This window comes from Geotrypetes seraphini, chromosome 6 (assembly GCF_902459505.1).
Source record: "Geotrypetes seraphini chromosome 6, aGeoSer1.1, whole genome shotgun sequence".
NCBI classification, from domain to species: domain Eukaryota; kingdom Metazoa; phylum Chordata; class Amphibia; order Gymnophiona; family Dermophiidae; genus Geotrypetes; species Geotrypetes seraphini.
This window is the reverse complement of record NC_047089.1, coordinates 41,761,877-41,781,873: the sequence shown is the minus strand read 5'-3', so window position 1 is coordinate 41,781,873 and position 19,997 is coordinate 41,761,877. Positions and strand designations below refer to the sequence as shown.

Here is a 19,997-nt window from a genome sequence, read left to right as displayed (position 1 = left end):
GTGCAGAACCCTTGCAGCTTCTATCCCTCCCTTCCTCCCATCCCCCTGTGTAGCATCTTTCTATCCCCTGGCCACGTATGCACCGCCCCCCCCTCGGCTGACCCATCTCTCCTTTCCATCTGAACTGCGAGACCGAAATAAATACCTTATAACAAACTGGCAGATTCGGCAGCAATCTAGCCAAGCTGCTTCGCGGCCTTCAATCTTCCGGGTGTTCCTCTGCCACGCTGCTGATGCTCCTCAGCTGGCCATTTAACACCAATCTGGCATGAATCCAGGTTAGAACAGCCTAAGGAGTCCATCTATATCAATTTTAACTAAAAATCAAGGTGTTTTAAGGTAGAGAGACTTTTAAAACAAAATCAAGAAATCCAAGATGGCTGTAGTAGCAATATTTTAATGCCAAAAAAAAAAAAAGCCCGGGAAGCTGAATAAAAACAACAAAAATTCAGTAAAGGGGTTTTTGGAAGTAGAAGACCCAAATACTAGTCCCAGACACCTTCAAAACTGCAATTTGGGGACCCCCCACACACAATTTTTCCCAAAGACAGTTATGGACTGTACTCACAAATCTATAGGGGCTGTGCCTACTTCAACTGAAAACAGCAGCTGGAGAATGAAGACTTCTGCCTCAGACAAGCATGTCAAAATAATTCAGATGCTTGTTTCTTTTGACTGCCAGTCAGACCCTAAGAAAGCATGAGACCCCAAACCCCTAAAGCTCTTTTTGCACCTTTCAGGAAGGGGGAGGAACATAGCTGGTACCAAATAGAGCCCTCAGGATTGACATGGGGCCCACACAGCCTGAGCTCAAGTTCCAGTACAAACCAGGAGTGAGCCTTGTTACCAGCGGAACGGTCCCCAAGCCACTGAAAACATTAAAGCAGTCTGGCCAGGTAGGTGCTGTTGAAAAGGGTTTCCCTCCCAGCTAAGACTTCTGCTGAGAGTGTCTGTGTCTTCTCCCAGGCAGAACTGTTCCAGAACACTGGGGATCTCTGGAGAACTGAAAAGCCTCCAAATTCGGATTAAAAAACCCTGAAAATAATAAAGAAAGCTTAGAGTAGATCAGAAAGACACCTTCAAACTCGTGTGTAGAAAGAAAAACTGATGAGCTAGAGCACAGCCCAGTGGTGCAGGAGGCAGAGTTAATGGAAAAACTGTAGATGATGCCTTCTACATTACTTGCGACTAGAGGAGAATAACCCACTGGTTCAAGACTCATATACCTTTTGCACTAGAAGGAAAGATTAGGTTCTTACCTCGATAATGTTTCTTGTAGAAGGATACAGGAGTACAAAGTACAAGTGGGTTATGTAACCCCACCCTTGAGTTTGTGTAAAAAGAGTTAAATTTTCTTCAGCTCCACTTCCTGCTCTAGGCTATACTCCAGCTCCTCCTCAGGTCATACCAAAGCACTATAAGAGGAGAAATAACTAGGAGGGATAGAGGGATTCTCCCCAACGTAACTAATTCTGTTCTGCTCTTTAAATAATGTTGAGAATCAAATCAAGTTCAATATAAAACAGTGTACAAAAGTAGTACAAAACACGTGAGACAAAAGAAAAAACTAAGGTGGAACTAAACCACCTACCTGAGAACAACCAGCACTAACACTGATGGAGATCCCAAAAGTACTCCTATGACTATACAACTGAGATGTTACAATGCTCTTCAAATACTTCTGATAGGCAGAAACCCAAACTTCTGGATATATATACCTATCTGACGCAGAAAGCAGGCTAAATAGAAATCTGACAGGGTGGACTGCCAAGACTCCTATACCCTTCTACCAGAAAGATTATCGAGGTAAGAACCTAATCTTCCCTTCAGGTGCAAAGGGTACAGGAGTCTTGAAAAGTGGAACATATCATAGCAGTCCCTGGAGTCTAAGGTGGGATAGATGGGCCTGCTGTCAGCACCATGAACCCAAAATCTGAGTCCATATGTTCTGTCACATCCACTCTGTAAAATTTCATAAAAGTATATTGGGTGGACCATGTAGCCACCCTACAAATCTCTTCGGGTGTTATTGCATGGGCCTCCTCCCATGGCCACTTCTAGTGGAATGAGCTTTCAAAGATATTGGCAACTATTTACCACAGCCAATGTATAGAGAGGAAATCGTCATGGGAATCCATCTGGAGCTAGACGTGTTAGAATAGTGGTCTCAAACGCAAACCCTTTGCAGGGCCACATTTTGGATTTGTAGGTACTTGGAGGGCCTCAGAAAAAATAGTTAATGTTTTATTAAAAAATGACAATTTTGCATGAGGTAAAATTCTTTATAGTTTATAAATCTTTCCTTTTGGCTAAGTTTTAATAATAATATTGTCATTTATAGCTAAAGAAACATATGATCAAGAAACTGCTTTATTTTACTTTTGTGATTATGATAAACAAACCAAGGGCCTCAAAATAATACCTGCCGGGCCGCATGTGGTCCCGGGCCGTAAGTTTGAGATCACTGTGTTAGAGGCTGTCTTTCCCTGCTTGCCAAGATGATAATCTGAAAGTCAAAATTCGACATGTCTAGGTAACAAAGAAGAACTCTTCTGACATCCAGCAACTCCAACATCTTTTTTCTTTGAATCTGTAACCTGGAACGTGAGACACCGCACTTCCTGATTAACATGGAAGGCCGACACCACCTTTGGTAAAAGTGAGAGAATTGTCCGGAGTGTAACCCTGGCCTCTGTAAGAATGAGGAATGGCTCTGTATGTGAGCACCTGTAATTATAAGATTCTTTGTGCTGAGGTGTTCGCCACAAGAAAAAACCATAAAGGTTCATACAGGGCATTAGTGTGACTATGCAAAACCATGTTAAGGTTCCAAGCTGGAAAAGGATGCTGCACAGGGGGTTGCAGCTGCAATGCCCCCATCAAGAATCTGGCTACAACTGGATGAGAAACTAGAGAAAATCTATTCACTCGATCCCTAAAGCAGATTAATCCTTGATGATGCCACCTGCTCCTGTGCACATCTGTGCTGGAACATTTTCCAGATCTTGGCATAGGCCACTATTGTTGCTGGCTTCTTGGAGAGTAGGAGAGTCACTTTGACCACCTATGAGTAGCCCTTTTCTTCAAGGCTTCGCGCTCAAGAGCCATGCCGTAAGCCCAAAGTGTTCCAAGGTCCTTTAGAGCAACTGGACCCTGTAAGAGAAGATATGGATGGATGAAGCAGCAGTCTGAGATACCTCTCTCTTTGTAATAAAATTAGATCCGCATACCAGGGCCGACGCAGCCAATTTGAGGCAACCAGGATTACAAATCCCAGATGGCTCGCAATTCTGTGAATGGCCATGGGGGAAAATACGTATAATAGCCCTTTTCTGGCCAATGTTGTACTAGACCGTTTATTCTGGTGCTTTCAAGCTTGCATCTTTGGCTGAAGAACACAGGACTTTTTTGATACTGGCCATAGCCATCAGATCAAACGTTGAGTGCTCCCATCAATGCACAATGCTGTCAAAGCCCTTCTGGGACAGTGACTACTTCCCCACATCCAGGTTTGTTGGCTAAGATAGTCTGCCTGCACATTGCCCACTCTCACTATATATGCTGCTGACAGCACCTACAGGTGGACCTCCACCTAATGGAATAGCTATTGGGCCTCTGGTTTTAACTGAGCACTCTTGGTGCCTCCTTGTCTGTTGACATATTCCACTGCTGTGACATTGTCTGAGAATACCCTGACCACTTTGCCTTCCAGGGTGCTCTGCAACATCCACAGTGCCAAACGGATGGCCCTCAGTTCCAGTCTGTTTATAGACCATTTCCTCTGGAGGGCGACTAATGTCCCTGAAATAGGTGACCCTCGCAATGGCCTCCCCAGCCATATAGAATGGCATGTGTCATCAGAATCACCTAGGAGGATATGTGGCCATTGATTTCAGCTATAGCCACCAATGCAAATTGTGTCGCACTTCATCCATCCAGGACAAAGGCATTTTGAGAGAATGCTTCTGCAGAGACCATCGAGACATCAATGTATCCTGTAGTGGGCATAGATGAGCCTTCGCCCAAGGTACATCTCTATGGTTGCTACCATCAAACCTAGCACCTAAAGATGCTTGCATCGCAGGAATTTTTTAAATCTGGCGGGTTAGCTTCAATTTGCGTGACTCTGGTAGAAACACATGACCTGCTGCCATGATGCACTGAACTCCCTAGTACTCTAGGGATTGAGTCGGTTCCAGGTGACTTTTCTGGAAATTGATGAATAATGCTTGTGGAGTTCCACAGGGTTCCCCGCTTTCCCCTTCCCCCTTTTCCTCTTTAACATCTATATGGCTTTCCTGGGCAACAAATTTTCCAAATTGGATCTGAAATTATATAGATATGCAGATGACATAACTATAATTGTTCCTATTACCTCTTTGTTAACCGATACACTCAATTTTGTCTCATCTATTTTGGAAATAGTAGAACAGTTGTTTAAAGAATTCAGATTAAAATTGAACTCTAAAAAGACTAAAATCTTTCTGGTAAGCTTACTGGATAAAATTAAGGCAACTTCTCTGAAGTTAAATGGAATAGATTATGTTGTTGATCTTACTATTAAAATATTGGGAGTCATCTTAGATCGTGCTCTGACATTTGATGTACAAGTAGAAGCCTTGATTAAAAAAAGTTTTTTGGTCTCTGGAAACTCCGTACCATTAAATCATATTTAGATTTTACCTCTTTCAGACTTCTGGTTTCAGACCTCTGGTTTTGAACCTATTAGATTATTGTAATTTTATTTATTTGGGCTCCTATAAGAAAACTATTAGGAAGATAAGAGTTATTCAGAATACGGCGGTCCATTTGATCTTTAACTTGAAGAAATTTGAACATATAACACTTTATCTTAGAAAATTGCATTGGCTACCTGTTGAAGCGAGAATACTTTTTAAATTTGCTTGTATTAGTTATAAGACTCTATTTCAAAATGCACCATGTTATATGTTAAAACATTTCAGATTTTCAGGCAATGACCGCCGTACACATGGCTGCTCTTTTTTCTCTTTTCCATCCTTAAAAGGATGCTTGTATACAAGATTTCTTGAAAGAACTCTATCTTTTCAAGCTGGTAAATGCAGTAAAACACTAAGAGCTCCTTTTATTAAGCCGCTCTAACGTGCGCAACTTTTCATCATGCGCTAACCCCCGTGTTGACCTAAAAACTACCGCCTGCTCAAGAGGAGGCAGTAGCGGCTAGCACGGCCGGCGGTTTAGCGCGTGGTATTACGCGCGTTAAACTGCTAGCATGCCTTTGTAAAAGGAGCCCTAAGTGATCTGATTGTGGCATCTAACTCCTACCAAATTTTTAGGAAAAATGTTAAAACTTAACTTTCTGATAAATTTGTCTGATGATGTTATGAATTTTAATGCTACTGCTGTATTATCGCTGTTCTTGTTCAGCTAGAGAAAAAATGTTAAAACTTCTTTTGATAAATTTGCTGGCTGTTATTATGAAATTTTAATGCTACTGCTATACTATCGATGTTTTTGTTCAGTTTTTCATTATTGCTAACTGCATAGAACTGAGAGGTACTGCAGTATAAAAATAAAATTTATTACTATTATAATCTTGTAGGAGCTGGACCACTTGTTCCACTACTCTCTCGTCCTCAGTCTTGGATGGTGCTCTATCAGCCAATTGTCCAATTATGGATGCACATGAATTCCCGCTTTGCATAGGTGTGCTGCTACCACGACCATCACTTTGGTGAAGGTGTGAGGTGCTGTCGTTAGCCTGAAGGGCAGTGCTGCAAACTGGCAATGTTTTCCTAGCACGCGAAATCTCAGAAATTTCCTTTGGTCTGGAAAGATGAGAATACACAATGTAGGCCTCCGTCAAATCCAGAGAGGCTAGAGATTCTCCTGGTGTTACCGCTGCAATGACGAATGAACAGTCTCCATGTGGAATTGGGGCACTTTTAGTGTCACTAATACATATACTCTCAGGAAAAGGGTCAGTTAAACTCCAATAATATTACCTCTAAATCAGAACCCCATATGGACAACAAACCTCCCCTCTGCAACACTAACAGGCTTTAATTTCACACACACACAAGCCAATCACACAACAGGTAGTAACAGGGAAAAAGAAAGGAAAGAAAGGTGGAGAAAAAGAATTTCGACACCAATCTGCCCTACTACAGGAGAGATTTGTTAACAGGGGTTATCCCATCCATGTGGTAGCGAGGGCCAGGAAAAGGGCCCTATATAACCATAGAGAGGCCTTACTTGAATACCGTCAGGGGCAGGGGTCCCAAGACATGGTCCCCTTTGTCTCTACATATAATCATATGTCCAGAAGTTCACAGCGGGTCATTCGCCGACCCTCCAACATCTTAAAGGTACATCCGAGCCTACAACATCTTCAGATTTTATTTTCTTATGGGCGTAATCGGAACCTTAGTGATATACTTAGCCCTAATGTTTTGAGACCTGCTTTGTCTGTTCTGGACATGGGGACTACAGGGGGCCACAGAAGTTGTGGTCAGTGTTCAGTGTGTCCTGTAATGATTAAGTCTGACAGGTTTGTGCACCCTAAGACTGGTAAAGTTTATAAACTACGAAGTGCTACTTCATGTAGAACAGAGGGGGTGGTTTATATTATAGTGTGCCCCTGTTCTATGATCTATGTGGGACACACTTATCGTCAATTCAAGAACAGAATAATTGAGCACAGGTCCTGTCTGCACACTCGGAGGTTGGAGGAGCCATTGGTGACACACTGTTTGGAAGCTAATCATGAATTTGGGGCTCTATGTTGCACAGTAATTGAACACATTGCTTACCCTGCTCGCCGGGGGAATTGGAGGCGTTTACTCTGGCAGAAAGAACAAAAATGGATTTTCACTCTGCAATCTGTTCAGCCTGTGGGACTGAATGCCCGGATTGAGTGGACGGCCTTCTTTGGTGTTTGAATGCCTGTGATTGGTGGATTGTGTCTGGAGGTGGAGCTTGTGTGCAATTTCTAGCTGGAGGCTGTGGAGTGTCTTAGCACCGGTATTTTTCTGTGAAGTGGTGTGAGAGCCTGAAGAGCTTGGTGGGTCTGGATAGAGCGTATGAGAAGCAGTGAAATTGAAACCCCTGACGCAGCAACCAGAGCGAAACGGAGGGTTCCCTGTTGGGTTCAGTGGCTGCAGGGCCAAGGAGGTGAAGGACTGAGAGATCCTGGATGCTGAAACAGCTAAGTTGTTCTCTTTTTTTGCTCTGTTCCACACTGAATCCTGAACTACTTTGCTACAGTGCTGATTTACCCATTTTTTCACAACTGAGGGCTGTGTGTACCGGTGTGTTTTGTAACATCTCCCTGCAGGTTACCATAGAGCTTTTTCTACTGGTTCTATATTTTGGAGTGCAGGGTTAACCTTGAAAGGTGGAGTTTTTTGCCAGATGAAGCTGAACTGAGGCTTTTTCTCCACCTTTCTTTCCTTTCTTTTTCCCTGTTACTACCTGTTGTGCGATTGGCTTGTGTGTGTGTGAAATTAAAGCCTGTTAGTGTTGCAGAGGGGAGGTTTGTTGTCCATATGGGGTTCTGATTTAGAGGTAATATTATTGGCACTTCAGATCCAGGATTGGTCTCCAATCGTCCGAGTCTCTTTTGGGCATGCCAAAGTATATAGAGTATCTGCCCAAGCATGATTCTTCTGTTGGTATTCGCTCTACAGCCCGGATATCTATTAGCCTTCTCACTGTTGCTCACACTTGGACCACTTTCTCTGGCCAACCAACCAGGGTGTCCACAAATAAGTCCATCAGGGAACGAAAGAATTTGAGTTTGCATCCTTTTTGAATGATGTCTAAATACCCAGCGGTCCAAGCATATCTACGTCCAAGCCTCTCAGAAATCCTCCCACCTATTAGTGGAGATGCAGCAACAGACCTGGCATCATTGGGACTTTTTGGAGACTGCTGCTGGGCAGAAACCAGCAGGCTAAGCCCGCCTGGAACTGCCATATCTCTGTCATGAGTCATAATATGATCGCTGACAAATTCTCCTAGAACTTTGAAAATTACCATGACCTGACCCTCTCAATGTTTGAGGTCTAATGTCTGGCAAAGACTTAGGCCGAAGATCTGACACACTGGTCATGAGACCATCCAATCTTTTGCCAAAGAGCATTTGGCCCTTAAAAGATAGCCTGCTTAAAGTGGTCTTGGAAACCAATCTCCCACCCACTGCCTAATCCAGAGCAGAGACTGAGTATGCAGAATCTTGCTCATAACTAAAACAAGCCATAGAGCATCTGCTACATAATCTACCCTGGCAATTAATAACTGGGGGTAAATGCTGTCATCCAATGATGGAATTCAACATAATCTGGTATGGCAGGCACGTGCAACATAGGAAGCTACTGCTGCCACCTTCAGCCCCAAAGCCAAGGCCTCAAACTGCCTTTTGAGAACTAAATCCACCCTGTGATCCTGCACATCCTTTAATATCACTGGGGAGAGAAGTTCTCTTGGTAACCTGTGCTACCAAGATATCCACCTTAGGCTGGATAAACATCTGCTGAAAGTGAGGAGCCACTGGATGAATTTTTGCCATAGCCTTGGCAAACTGCAAGGGCCCCTCCGAGGCCTCCCAATGCTCCATCAGCATCGTGGTAATATAAGGATGAAAGAGAAAGAATGTGGTCTGATCCTCAGCATTGCCCATGACTGAACATTGAGCTTCCGGGCTCTGCAGGGGTTCTAGCTTCAGTTTCCACAATTATGTAATAATCTCTAGCAAATCCACTGTTTTAAAAAGGCAGTGCAGCTGATCCAGGGCTGCCATAGACTCCTGACTCTTGCCTTCAACCCAACACTGAAGAACTTCCTCCAACACTGAAGATACATTTTGGGTAGGGGTGTCAAAGAAATTGAATCCAAGCCCCAATATTCCCAGTTCTTTTCCAACTGGATCTCTGGTGTGCTTTCAGACGGTGCTGACAGACCCCTATAATTTAGATAGACTTTAAACATCAGACTCACAAAATCAGGGGTAAATCCCTGTCCACGGTGCTCCAAGGACCCCTGCTGAGATTGAACATAAGAATTGCTGCTGCTGGATCAAACCAGTGGTCCATTGTGCCCAGCAGTCCGCTCCTGCGGCAGCCCTTAGGTCAAAGACCAGTGCCCTAACTGAGTCTAGCCTTACCTGCTTACGTTCTGGTTTAGCAGGAACTTGTCTAACTTTGTCTTGAATCCCTAGAGGGTGTTTTCCTCTATAACAGCATCCAGAAGAGCGTTCCAGTTTTTCACCACTCTCTGCATGAAGAAGAACTTCCTTATGTTTGTACGGAATCTATCCCCTTTTAACTTTAGAGAGTGCCCTCTCATTCTCCCTACCTTGGAGAGGGTGAACAACCTGTCTTTATCTACTAAGTTTATTCCCTTCATTATCTGAACGTTTCGATCATGTCCCCTCTCAGTCTCCTCTTTTCAAGGGAGAAGAGGCCCAGTTTCTCTAATCTCTTCACTTCCTCAAGGGCCAAGGAGCCCTTGACCAATGATTACAAGGATGACCCATTCACTTGATCAGCTTCAGCGTCTGACATAAATGAGGTCTTTTTCACTATTTTTTGAAAATTCAGGATACATAGGCCGTCTGATATGATTTGAAGGGTGAAAGAGGTATTTCCCCCTCTTTTTTTTTTTTTTAATTTAGAGCCAGGATACAGTTATTTATTATAAATGAATTAATTTTATAGAAGTGCTGAATTGTTTATTGATTGATTACAACTGTACATTTGATATTTATATGGTGATAAAGGGGTAGAACAGCCTGAGGAGTCCATCCATATCAATTTTGACCCAAATTGAGGTGTTTGAGGCAGATGGACACAGACTGAATTGGACTGAAAAATTCACAATGGCCGCTGCAGCGGTATTCTAGCACCAAAAACAGCCCAGGAGAGCAAAATTACAGTTCAAAAAAATTCAGGGAAGGGGTTTTTAGAGGTGAAGGATCCTAAATAAAGCCCCAGCAACCCTAAAACCATTCTTGATGCCTCCCATAGGCTATAATAGACTGTGCGTACAGTTACTGCTTTAGGTGGGACTCCAGCTGAAGTAGAGAAGACTTCTGCCTCAGACAAATGTGTAAGTGGCTTCAAAAGCTTGTATCTTTGGGCTGGCAGCCAATCCAATAAATGTGACCGAGACCTCAAGCCGCCTAGCTCTACGCAGGTCGATGAGGGGGGGGGGGGGGGAAGAGAAGGAAATTCAGCCTGCACCTGATAAAGCCCTCAGGACCGGCAACAGGGCCACATAGTCTGTGCTCAAGCTCTGGATAACCACGAGGAGGCTCTTCTACGAGAACAGACCTCAAGCCTCCACATTGTTAGTGCAGGCTGGCTAGGTAGGTTCCCCTAAGGGCTGCTCTACATGCTACAGACTCAATCCAGAAAGTCTGTGTCTTCTTGAGTCAGAGCTATCTCAGCAGCAGTGGGAAACTCTAAATCCAGATAAAATACCCCAAAATAATAAAAATGATCTCAGAGCAGATCAGAAAACCACCTTCCAATTTGTGTGTAGAAGGAACAATTGAGGAGGAGCTGGAGTGCAGCCCAGAGCAGGAGGTGAAACAGAAAAAAATTTAATTCCTTCTACACAAACTTGCGGGTGGAGATAAATAACCCACTTGTCAGATTCCTGTACCCTTTGCACCAGAATTATGATTACTTACAGAATTCTTGTTGTAAAGTCTGGCAACAAAATGTCTATAACAGCAGCAAACATTCTTACAACATTGAGATTAAATTGTTATAGTCAACATGTTTATTATGTTACTATGCTCACACTGTTAACTATGATTGTAAATGGCTTATGTCCACTGAAACCTGATGTACAGTGCCTTGGGTAAATTTCTTCAAAAAATGGGTTAAATATCTCAAATACATAATAAAACAGATACCAACAAAATTATATCATCTATACTTATACCTACCATCTATAAGAACCAATGGAAAGAATAAAGAATATATGTTAGAATAACTGTTTTTTGTGTTTTGGCATCTTATATAATGAATATATGATGAGTCCTCTCTGAAATATAATGAATAACCTAATATACTGCAGCAAAAAAATCAGAATCATAGTCATCAGTCTTCTGCTACATGGTAAGTATGCTCAAAGTCAAATTTGTATGCCAGGAGTATCATAATATAGAGTCAAATCTGCCTATCAATGGGTGCAGACTAAATTTTTTTTAATGTTATAGATGATGGTAAGCCTTCTCCTACCTAAGGGTTCACTGAACTGCTAATATAATTCCACTTTTTTTGAAAAGCAAATGAAAGATTAGGTTCTTACCTTTGCTAATCATCTTTCTTCTAAATCCACACTCTAGTCCTGGACAAAGGGGTTATGCATCCCCAGTAGCGAGACTGCTTGTAGAAAAAAAGCTTCATTTACATAATTTTTTAGATCTGCCCCTCTTATCTCAGGACTGCCCTCAGGTATTCAGTTCACAGAAAAGCAGACAGTCACCTGTAGAAGACACAAACAAAAGGGAGAGGTATGGGGAAACTCCCCAACAAATCAGTCTAATCTGCTCATAACATGAAATATCATAACAATCAAACAATTGAAACAGGTTATTAAATAACATAAACCTGAAATAAAATGTGCTAAAAGGAGACAACCTGCAATAACAGAAGGGGGCGCTACAACTAGGGATCCCCCAAGGCAAAGTGCAAAACATATTTGGATGGTACTCTTAGAAAGGCTGGTCAGGAAATCAGAAGTCCAGCTTACCTGTACTTGTTAAGGCAGACAATTAGTGAATCAACAATTCTTAGGGCAGGTTCCAGGAATAGAGCGTGGATTTACAAGAAAGAAGATTAGCAAAGGTAAGAACCTAATCTTTTGTTCTTGTACAATCCCAGCCTATTCCTGGACAAGTAGGACATAACAGAGCAGTCCCACAGAGTCAGGGTGGGACTGATGAGCCTGACGCCAAGACAGAAGAATCAAAACCAGCATCCTGCTTGGCTACCACATTGATCCTGTAAAGCTTGGTAAAAGTTTACAAGGAGAACCATGTAGTAGCCCTGTAAATCTTTTCCAGTGAGACTGCTGACGACTCTGCCCAAGAAGAGGGAACACCTCTAGTAGAATGAGCCCTGATAGAAACAGGGGGCTTCTTTCCGGCTGCAACGTAAGCAGATGAAATAGCCATATGAATCCATCTGGAAAGAGTGGCCTTTGAGGTCGGCTTGCCCTTATGGGCAGGACCAACCAGCACAAACATGTGGCCAGACACCTGAAACTCATTCGTGACCCCCAAGTACTGCAACAAAATCCTACTTACATCCAACATCATCAACACCAGATCCAGTTCCCTTTAACTGGAAGGAGTAAAGGTCGGAAGTCGAACCTCCTGGTAAATGTGGAAGCTAAAGACCACTTTCGGAAAAAAGGAGGGAACAGTGTGCAGAAACATGCTGGAATCCATGATCCTAAGAAAAGGATCCTGGGCAGGTTAAAGCCTGAATCTCAGAAACCCTGTGGGTGGAAGTAATAGTCACCAGGAAGACTATCTTGACAATGAGATCCATTAAGGACGCTTGCTCCAAAGGCACATAAGGCAGATGAGTCAGAGACTGGAGCACAGATTGAGATTCCAAGTCAGACAGGATAGCCACAGCGGGGGCCAAAGCCTCAGACCGCTCCTCAAAAACCAAACAGGTGAAAAGCCAAAGAGCCTCTCAGAGGCTTAGGACCTAGACAGAAGAGACCAGTGATCTCCACCCTCAGAGAGCCGACAGTCAGTCTTGTTTCCAGTCCATCCTGAAGCAACTCCAGTATTAGAAGTACCAATGTCACAGATGGATCCTTGTTCTTTTGGATGCACCACGATTGATAACATCTCCAAGTTTTTGCATAGGCTGCCAAAGTTGACTTCTTTTTGCTGCGCAGGAGAGTAGCAATCATGCCCAAAGAATAGCCTCTGCACACTAAAGTCACACGCTCAATAAGACCAAAGCAGTCCGGATCCTGAAGCGCAATTGGACCCTGCATGAGAAGACAAGCATGAGAAGACAAGGATGACATGGAAGTTGGAGTCCAGCTGCAGATGAACCAGGTTGGCATGGATGCCTTGGTTAGTTGGGTGCCACGAGAATCATCCAACCCCTGTGTGCCACGATCTGTCCCTACAGACTGCCTATCATAGGCCATGGAGGGAAGACATAAAGAAGACCTACTTTTTATTTTTAAGTTTTTATATTTTAATATTTTGATAATTGTAAACTGTTTAGGTATGCTTTTGTTAAACTGTATATCAAAGATTAAATAAACTTGGAAACCCTTCAGTGTCCAATGCTGCACCAGAGTGTTCAATCCTTTGCTGCCTGGTTCAGGACAGTGACTGAATAACCAATCCACTTTCTTGTTTACCACAGATGCCATGACGTCGAATGTTGGCATCCCCACTGTTCCACTATGCAGCCAAATGGTTTCTGGGACAGGGACCGTTCCCTGGGATCCAGAGTCTGATGGCTGAGATAATCCGCCTGGACGTTGTCTACTCCTGTCACGTGCGCAGCTGAAATTGCCAAGAGGTGGTTTTCCACCCACTGACAGAAAAGATGGGCCTCCATGCAAAGCTCCTGCTATTCCAACTCCTTCATCGGCTCAAAGTGACTCTTTTGGAAGTTGATCATTCAGCCTAGGCGTTGAAGCAACTGGACGACTTAGTGAACTGCCTGATGCTCCTCAGACTCCGATGGAGTCCTGATTAACCAATTGTCCAAATACAGCTGGACCAGAACTCTGAGTGTCTGCAGGTGGACTGCCACAAAAATCATCACCTTGGTGAAGGTCCTGGTAATGGTCGCCAACCTGAAGGGTAATGCTGCAAATTGATAATGCTGCTGCAGAACATGGAACCTCAGGTATCTTCTGTGTTCCAGAAAGATGGGAATATGGAGGTAGGCCTCTGTCAGGTCCAGAGAAGCTAAGAACTCCCCCGAGCACTCAGTTTCCTTCCTGAAACAGGGAACTTGAGGGCCGCATCGACCACCTTGAGGTCCAGGATCAGTCTCCAGTCTTCGGAGTCTCTCTTTGGCACGATGAAGTATATCAAGTATCTGTCAAAGCCCAAGTCATGCTCTGGAATGGGCTTGATAGTTGCAATGTTCAGCAACCTTTGGACCATTGCCTCCAGCCTCCCTGCTGGGGAGTACAGAGAGAGCTCTGTCAGGGGCCAATGATCAAGTTTGTAGCCATCCCGAAGAATATCCAAGACCCAGCGGTCAGAGGTGATGGCCCTCCATTCTACCAGGAAAGCCAAAACCTTCCCCTTGATCTGCAGAGGAGAAGCCAGTGTCTTGGTGTCAGAACTGTTTCTTAAGAGGTTGAAGCCGAATGGCTCCCTGTCAACTGCCGGTGCTGGAACTACTGAACCTCTGTTTGGCTGACAGATAAGAATGCTGCCCTGAGGAGCCCCCATAGTACTGAGGGAATGTTGGGACAAAAACTAGGGCGTCCCAGAACTCTAGGGGGCCAAGGCCTATTATCTGGCAAGAACTTGGGTTTAATAATAATAATTTTATTTTTGTATACCGCCATACCCAGGGAGTTCTAGGCGGTTCACAACAGTTAAATGCAGTACAAACAGTGTAGTTGGAATTGAAGAACATAACAAAGCAATCAGAGTCAAACAAGTTATACGTCTACAATTTAAATGAAAGGAAAAAAAGGTACATACACGCCAATAGGAGGGAGCAACAATCTTAAAAGAATGGGGAGGGATAGTGATGGAGAGCGTTAAGGATTTGGTCTGTTGAAAAGTTGAGTTTTAATCTGTTTTCTAAAATTAAGATAAGAAGAGGCATCAAGCACAATTTGGGCGAGCCATGAGTTTAGTTTGGCCGCTTGAAAAGAGAAGGTTCTTTCGAAGAATCTTTTAAGATGACACGATTTCAGTCCTGTATACTAGCATAAGGTCAATCCAGACCTTTACCGAACAGCAATTGCCCTCTGAAAGTAAGCCTATTCAGGGTTGCCTTGGAGGATGAGTCACCAGACTACTGTTGGATCCACAACATCCTATGTGCAGAAATGGAATATACTGATAGCTTGCTGAACACTGAAGATATCATACAAAAGATATCATACAAGGCGTCTGCCATATAATTCACACCTGAAATCAGAAAGGGAAGATCCTGGATCACAATAGTGTTAGATCATGGCAAAACTTAGAATGACGAGCTCTGGCCACAAAGGAAGCAGCCACTGCTGTTTTCAGCCCAGGAGCCACAGAGTCAGAGGCGTTTAAGGACAAAATCTACTCTATAGTCCTACACGTCCTTTAGCATCACTCCTTCATCTCTAGGGAGAGAAGTGCACTTAGTGACCTGTGCCACTGAGAAATCTACTTTTGGGGATGCAAAACGCTGGTTAAAGGTGTCTGCCATTGGGTAGAGCTTGGATATGGCTCTAGAACATCTCAAGGGACCCTCAGGCCCCCCTCCCCAATGGTCTGTGAGCATCTTGACAATGTCCGGATGATCAAGGAAGAATGCAGATTGTGGTTTCTTGCTGCACATAAGAGAGCATTCCGCAGTAGCTGACTGCCCAACCTCCAAATTCAACTCCTGGAGGGATTCAGAGATCAAATTAACCAAAGCCGCGGTTTGAAAAATCTCCACACCATGAGGTCACCACCCAAATCTGGAACCTCACCTGAATTCAGATCCTAGAGATCTGCAAGCATTGCAACATCTCCTGCAGTGGTACCAGCCTGCATAAGCAAAGGTATGGTCAGGTCATCAGGTATGGTCATCAGCTGGCGAAACATCCCTGGACAACTCGGGAAGACTGAACTTAAGACCGTGTCCTGGGAAGGGAGACCCCCCCTTTCCAGTGAGGAAGGCGCCTTTTCCTTGGCCAAATAAGCCTGATAGAGCATGTTAATGAATTCCAGGGAAAACCCATTGTCCAAGGTAACAAACGTTTCCTGGAAACCCCTCTTAATACTTTTGGAGGGCTTGCATGCTTTAGACTCCAAATCGCGGCTGCATTTCGCTGGGGCCACAAGGGCGCTGTCTCCGGGTCCACTTTTGAATTTTTGGGCTGCCCCTGGCTGAAAAGAGTGGCAGGACCCCCTTCAGGGGTTGAGGGAACTTGGGCCAATGAGATCTTGCCCCCCTCCTGTGCCGCAGTGGACGTGGAACATGGCCACTTGCCAAATAGCCATCCACTGCAAACAGGGCAAGAATCTGAAGTATTCTGCTCTGAGGAGTCCATCTGAGAGGTTTTCTTGCAAAAACAAAGTTTGTAGAGACTAAAAATAACTTTAAATTCAAATCAGGAAAATCTAAGATGGCAACTGCGGATGTAATTTTCAGAAAAACACAGTCCAGGAAAAGCATAGGAACCCCCAAAACACGGCAATTTTACGGGCGTAGGGGTGGGGACAGGGACTAGGGCTATCTCCCAAACTGCTGAAAACTCACTTTGCAAGACCCCCCCCCCTCGCAAATCACTAAAACAGGTTGCAAGCCCTGTACTCATTGTGCCATGCTATGTTGGAAGCTGCAGTAAAGGAAGCTGAAACAGTTTACAGGAAGATCCCTCTGCCTCAACAAGCCTTGCAACTGACCTGCTGGTCTTCTGACTGCCCTTCTGGTCTGAGTCACATGGCCAAGGACCTCTGCCACCCACAGAACACTCTGCACACACGACCTGGTAGAAGAATGCAGTTGGCTCCAATCCCGAACAAACCTCCATGGAGCCATGCAGCCTGCGCTCAAACCTACTAGCAGATGAACCTAGCTCTCAAGGGAACTGCCCCTGAACCCTAATCTGAAAGTGCAGGCTGAGTAGAGGGTGCACTGCCAGGCAGCCAACCTCCTGGAAACAGACTTCTCCTCAAAGTCTGCAACCTCCCGTAGCCAGAGCTGTTCCTGCAAAGCATGAAAAAAAAAGACTTTAAAGAAAAATAAACACATGCAGAAAAGACTAGTTCCTACTGCTCACTTGTAGGAAAGTGACTGAATACCTGAGAGCAGTCCTTTGGTAAGAGGGGAGAGTTAAAAAATTATGTAAATGAGGCTTCCTACAAGAAGTCTCGCGACTGGGGATGCTTATCCTACTTGTTCAGGAATAGAGCGGGATTGTACTAGAATACCATTTTTGACTGAAGTGCTACAGTGGCACAATATATAATGGCAGATAAAGAACCGTCAACCCATCCTGTCTGCCAGGTGGATTTTCTTATGGATCTGTAGCACTTTGGTTTCATGAGCACAAAAATCCCCACAACCAGCTCCTCCCATGACTTTTATTCAACTTTTAAAACTACTGTAGTTCTTTAATTATCCACTATATTTGTTGCAAACATGTTTGAATTCCTTTATATTACAGACTTTTAATCCTAAATACTACCTCCCTCACCCTCTTCATTGGTTATTCCAGGTCTATGTTCCTGTTTCTTACAAGGCTTACAATAGACTTCATCCAATATCCAGACTTCATCCAACATCCAGACCTCCTTACCTTTTCTTACTATAACATTTTATAATAATCCAAAACAGTTACCCAAATCAGTGAGGATGTTCCCTGAGACACCCAGCCTTTCCATATCAAGTTATATTACAGTTATAGAAAATGCAACAAAAAAGGTGATCAATTGGTGTTCAGTCTCTTTTATTAGTATATAGACTCGACATGATCGTGGGCCGAAACACGATCGTGTCGAGTCTATTTACTAATAAAGAGACTGAACACCAATTGGACACCTTTGTTGTTGCATTTGCTGTTCACCTCTGTGAGGGCAGTTTCTCCTGTTCACATCCAATATTATAGTTATAACCATAAATCCTATGGCCTGGAATGTAAATGATCTGAATTGGATCTGTCATAGGAATTTTATGTGTTAAAGAGGTTTTGTGTGAAATAGCAATTCTATAACCCTTCAGCTAACTTCAGAATGCATGGATATTTCAGATATGGAAACAGCGTTTCTTGCAGTCCACTATTAGCTGAAGTCCACAGAGGTACCTATGAGACGATGTTTGTAAAAGAAAGAGAATACAAAACAAAAACATAAGAACTTACCATCTGGAAGAATGCTTGGTTGCCAACATCTCAATATCTTATTTAATTCCTGTCCAAACATCTGGAAACTTGGATCAATAAATATATTGTCCTTTCTATTGCTTCCATGTAAGAACTGTAAAACAATTATATTGCCTAGTTCAACGAAGCCAGTTTTCAAAAAGCAATTATACACAAAATAGCTTACAATTTCTTTGATGACAAATATGACATAGAAGGGTTTTATAATATATTATGGTGGTGAAGTATGGTATGATAAAATCCACTCTCAGATTTATCTGGATTTCAGACATAGTTCAAACAGTTTCTCTTCTCTTGTTAAACTATATTTATTACTACATTCCAAAACTGCAACTTCAAAATCAGTTGCTTAAAAGACAATACTGTTAGATCTACAGATCCTAAGAGAATCTGTAGTACTAAAACAAAACAACACATTAACAGCTAGGACTAAGACTAGGTGGCATGCGATGAAACTACTAAGTAGTAGATTTAAAACAAACCAGAGAAAATATTTCTTCACTCAATGTGGAATTCATTGCCAGAGAATTTGATGAAAGCAGTTAGCTTAGCAGGATTAAAAAAAATATTTGCATAATTTCCTAAAAGAGAAGTCAATAAGTTATTAGTAAGATGGCTAGGGAAAATCCACTGCTTATTCCTAGGATAAGCATCATAAAATTTGTTTTTATCCTTGGAATCTTGCCAAATTCTTGTGATCTAGACCAGTGTTTCTCAAGTTGGTCCTGGAGTACCCCCTTTCCAGTCAGGTTTTCAGTATAACAACAATGAATATGCATGAAAGAAATTTGTATATAATGGAGGTATTGCATGCAAATCAAATTTATGCATATTCATTGTAGATATCCTGAAAACCTGACTGGCAAGAGGGTACACTCCAGGATCGACTTGAGAAACACTGATCTAGACTGGTCACTACTGGAAACAGGATACTGGGCTTGATGGACTTTTGGTCTATCCCAGTAAAGCAATTCTTATATATATAAGTTCACTTATGATGCACAGGAGTAGTGCACATATGGCAGTGGGGACGTGAAGTCAATGGCAGATGATCTTGGATGGGCTGGAGTTGATTTCAATGACAACCCCACCAATGAGATAGTGATAAGGTAGCAGGCAGGAAGGCAAATTTTAGATCTGTGTCCTTCAGAATTCGGAGGGTTCTCAGCTCTGGAAGACATCTCAAATGAATCAAACGCCATCCGAGCAATATATTTTCTAGCTTGCAAAAGATAGTGAGTAATCTGCTGAAAAGTCCTCAAAATGTTCTGGGGGAATATATTGCTTAAAGTCTGCCAACTTCTTGACAAGATGTTAAAAGTAAAATGACATGCAGATGCAGAAGTTGTAATTTAACACTATCGGCCAACATAGGGTTTTGGTAGAGATGGCGACCAAATTTGTCCATAGTATGACCCTCACGCCCCAGTGGTACAGAAGCGTAAACTCTGGTACTGGAGGATTTTTTAAAGGTCGACTGCACAAGCAGCGATTGATGTAGCTGTAGCTTTTCAAATCCCGGGCAAGAAATTATTCTGTAGAGATAATCAATTTTCCTTGGAGCTGCAATTACAGAAAGAGGATTCTCCCAGTTTCGGAAAAGGGCTTCCTTAAGAAGATTGTGTAATGGTAACTTGAGAAGTTCCTTAGGAGGTTCATCATAGTCCAAGGCATCCAGAAGCTCTGCCTTGGACTCAATATCAGCCCCTAGTTTGACAGGTAAGGCCTTGCCCAGCTGTCTAATACATTTAGTAAAAGACAGTCCATGAGGCAGAGATATCCTTCTTGGGGGAGGAGGAGATGAGTCCGAAGGTATGCCATATGATTCTGGTGCAAACAGAGTGGGCTCACACTCAGAGTCAGTATGGTGTCATGAAAGATCAAAGTCAACCGCAGGAACCCCAGGTGATTCTCTATAAGAAGTA

The 19,997-nt window shown here is 43.2% G+C and overlaps 1 protein-coding gene across 1 annotated transcript in view; it reads right to left on the bottom strand.

Moving 5' to 3' along the window:
- The window catches only part of ZMYM2 (zinc finger MYM-type containing 2), a 537,976-nt gene that overhangs the window by 28,000 nt on the left and 489,979 nt on the right, over positions 1-19,997 (bottom strand). Inside the window, 1 exon segment of the mRNA XM_033950396.1 lies at positions 18,052-18,166. Within this exon segment, the coding sequence (XP_033806287.1) occupies positions 18,052-18,166 (115 nt within the window).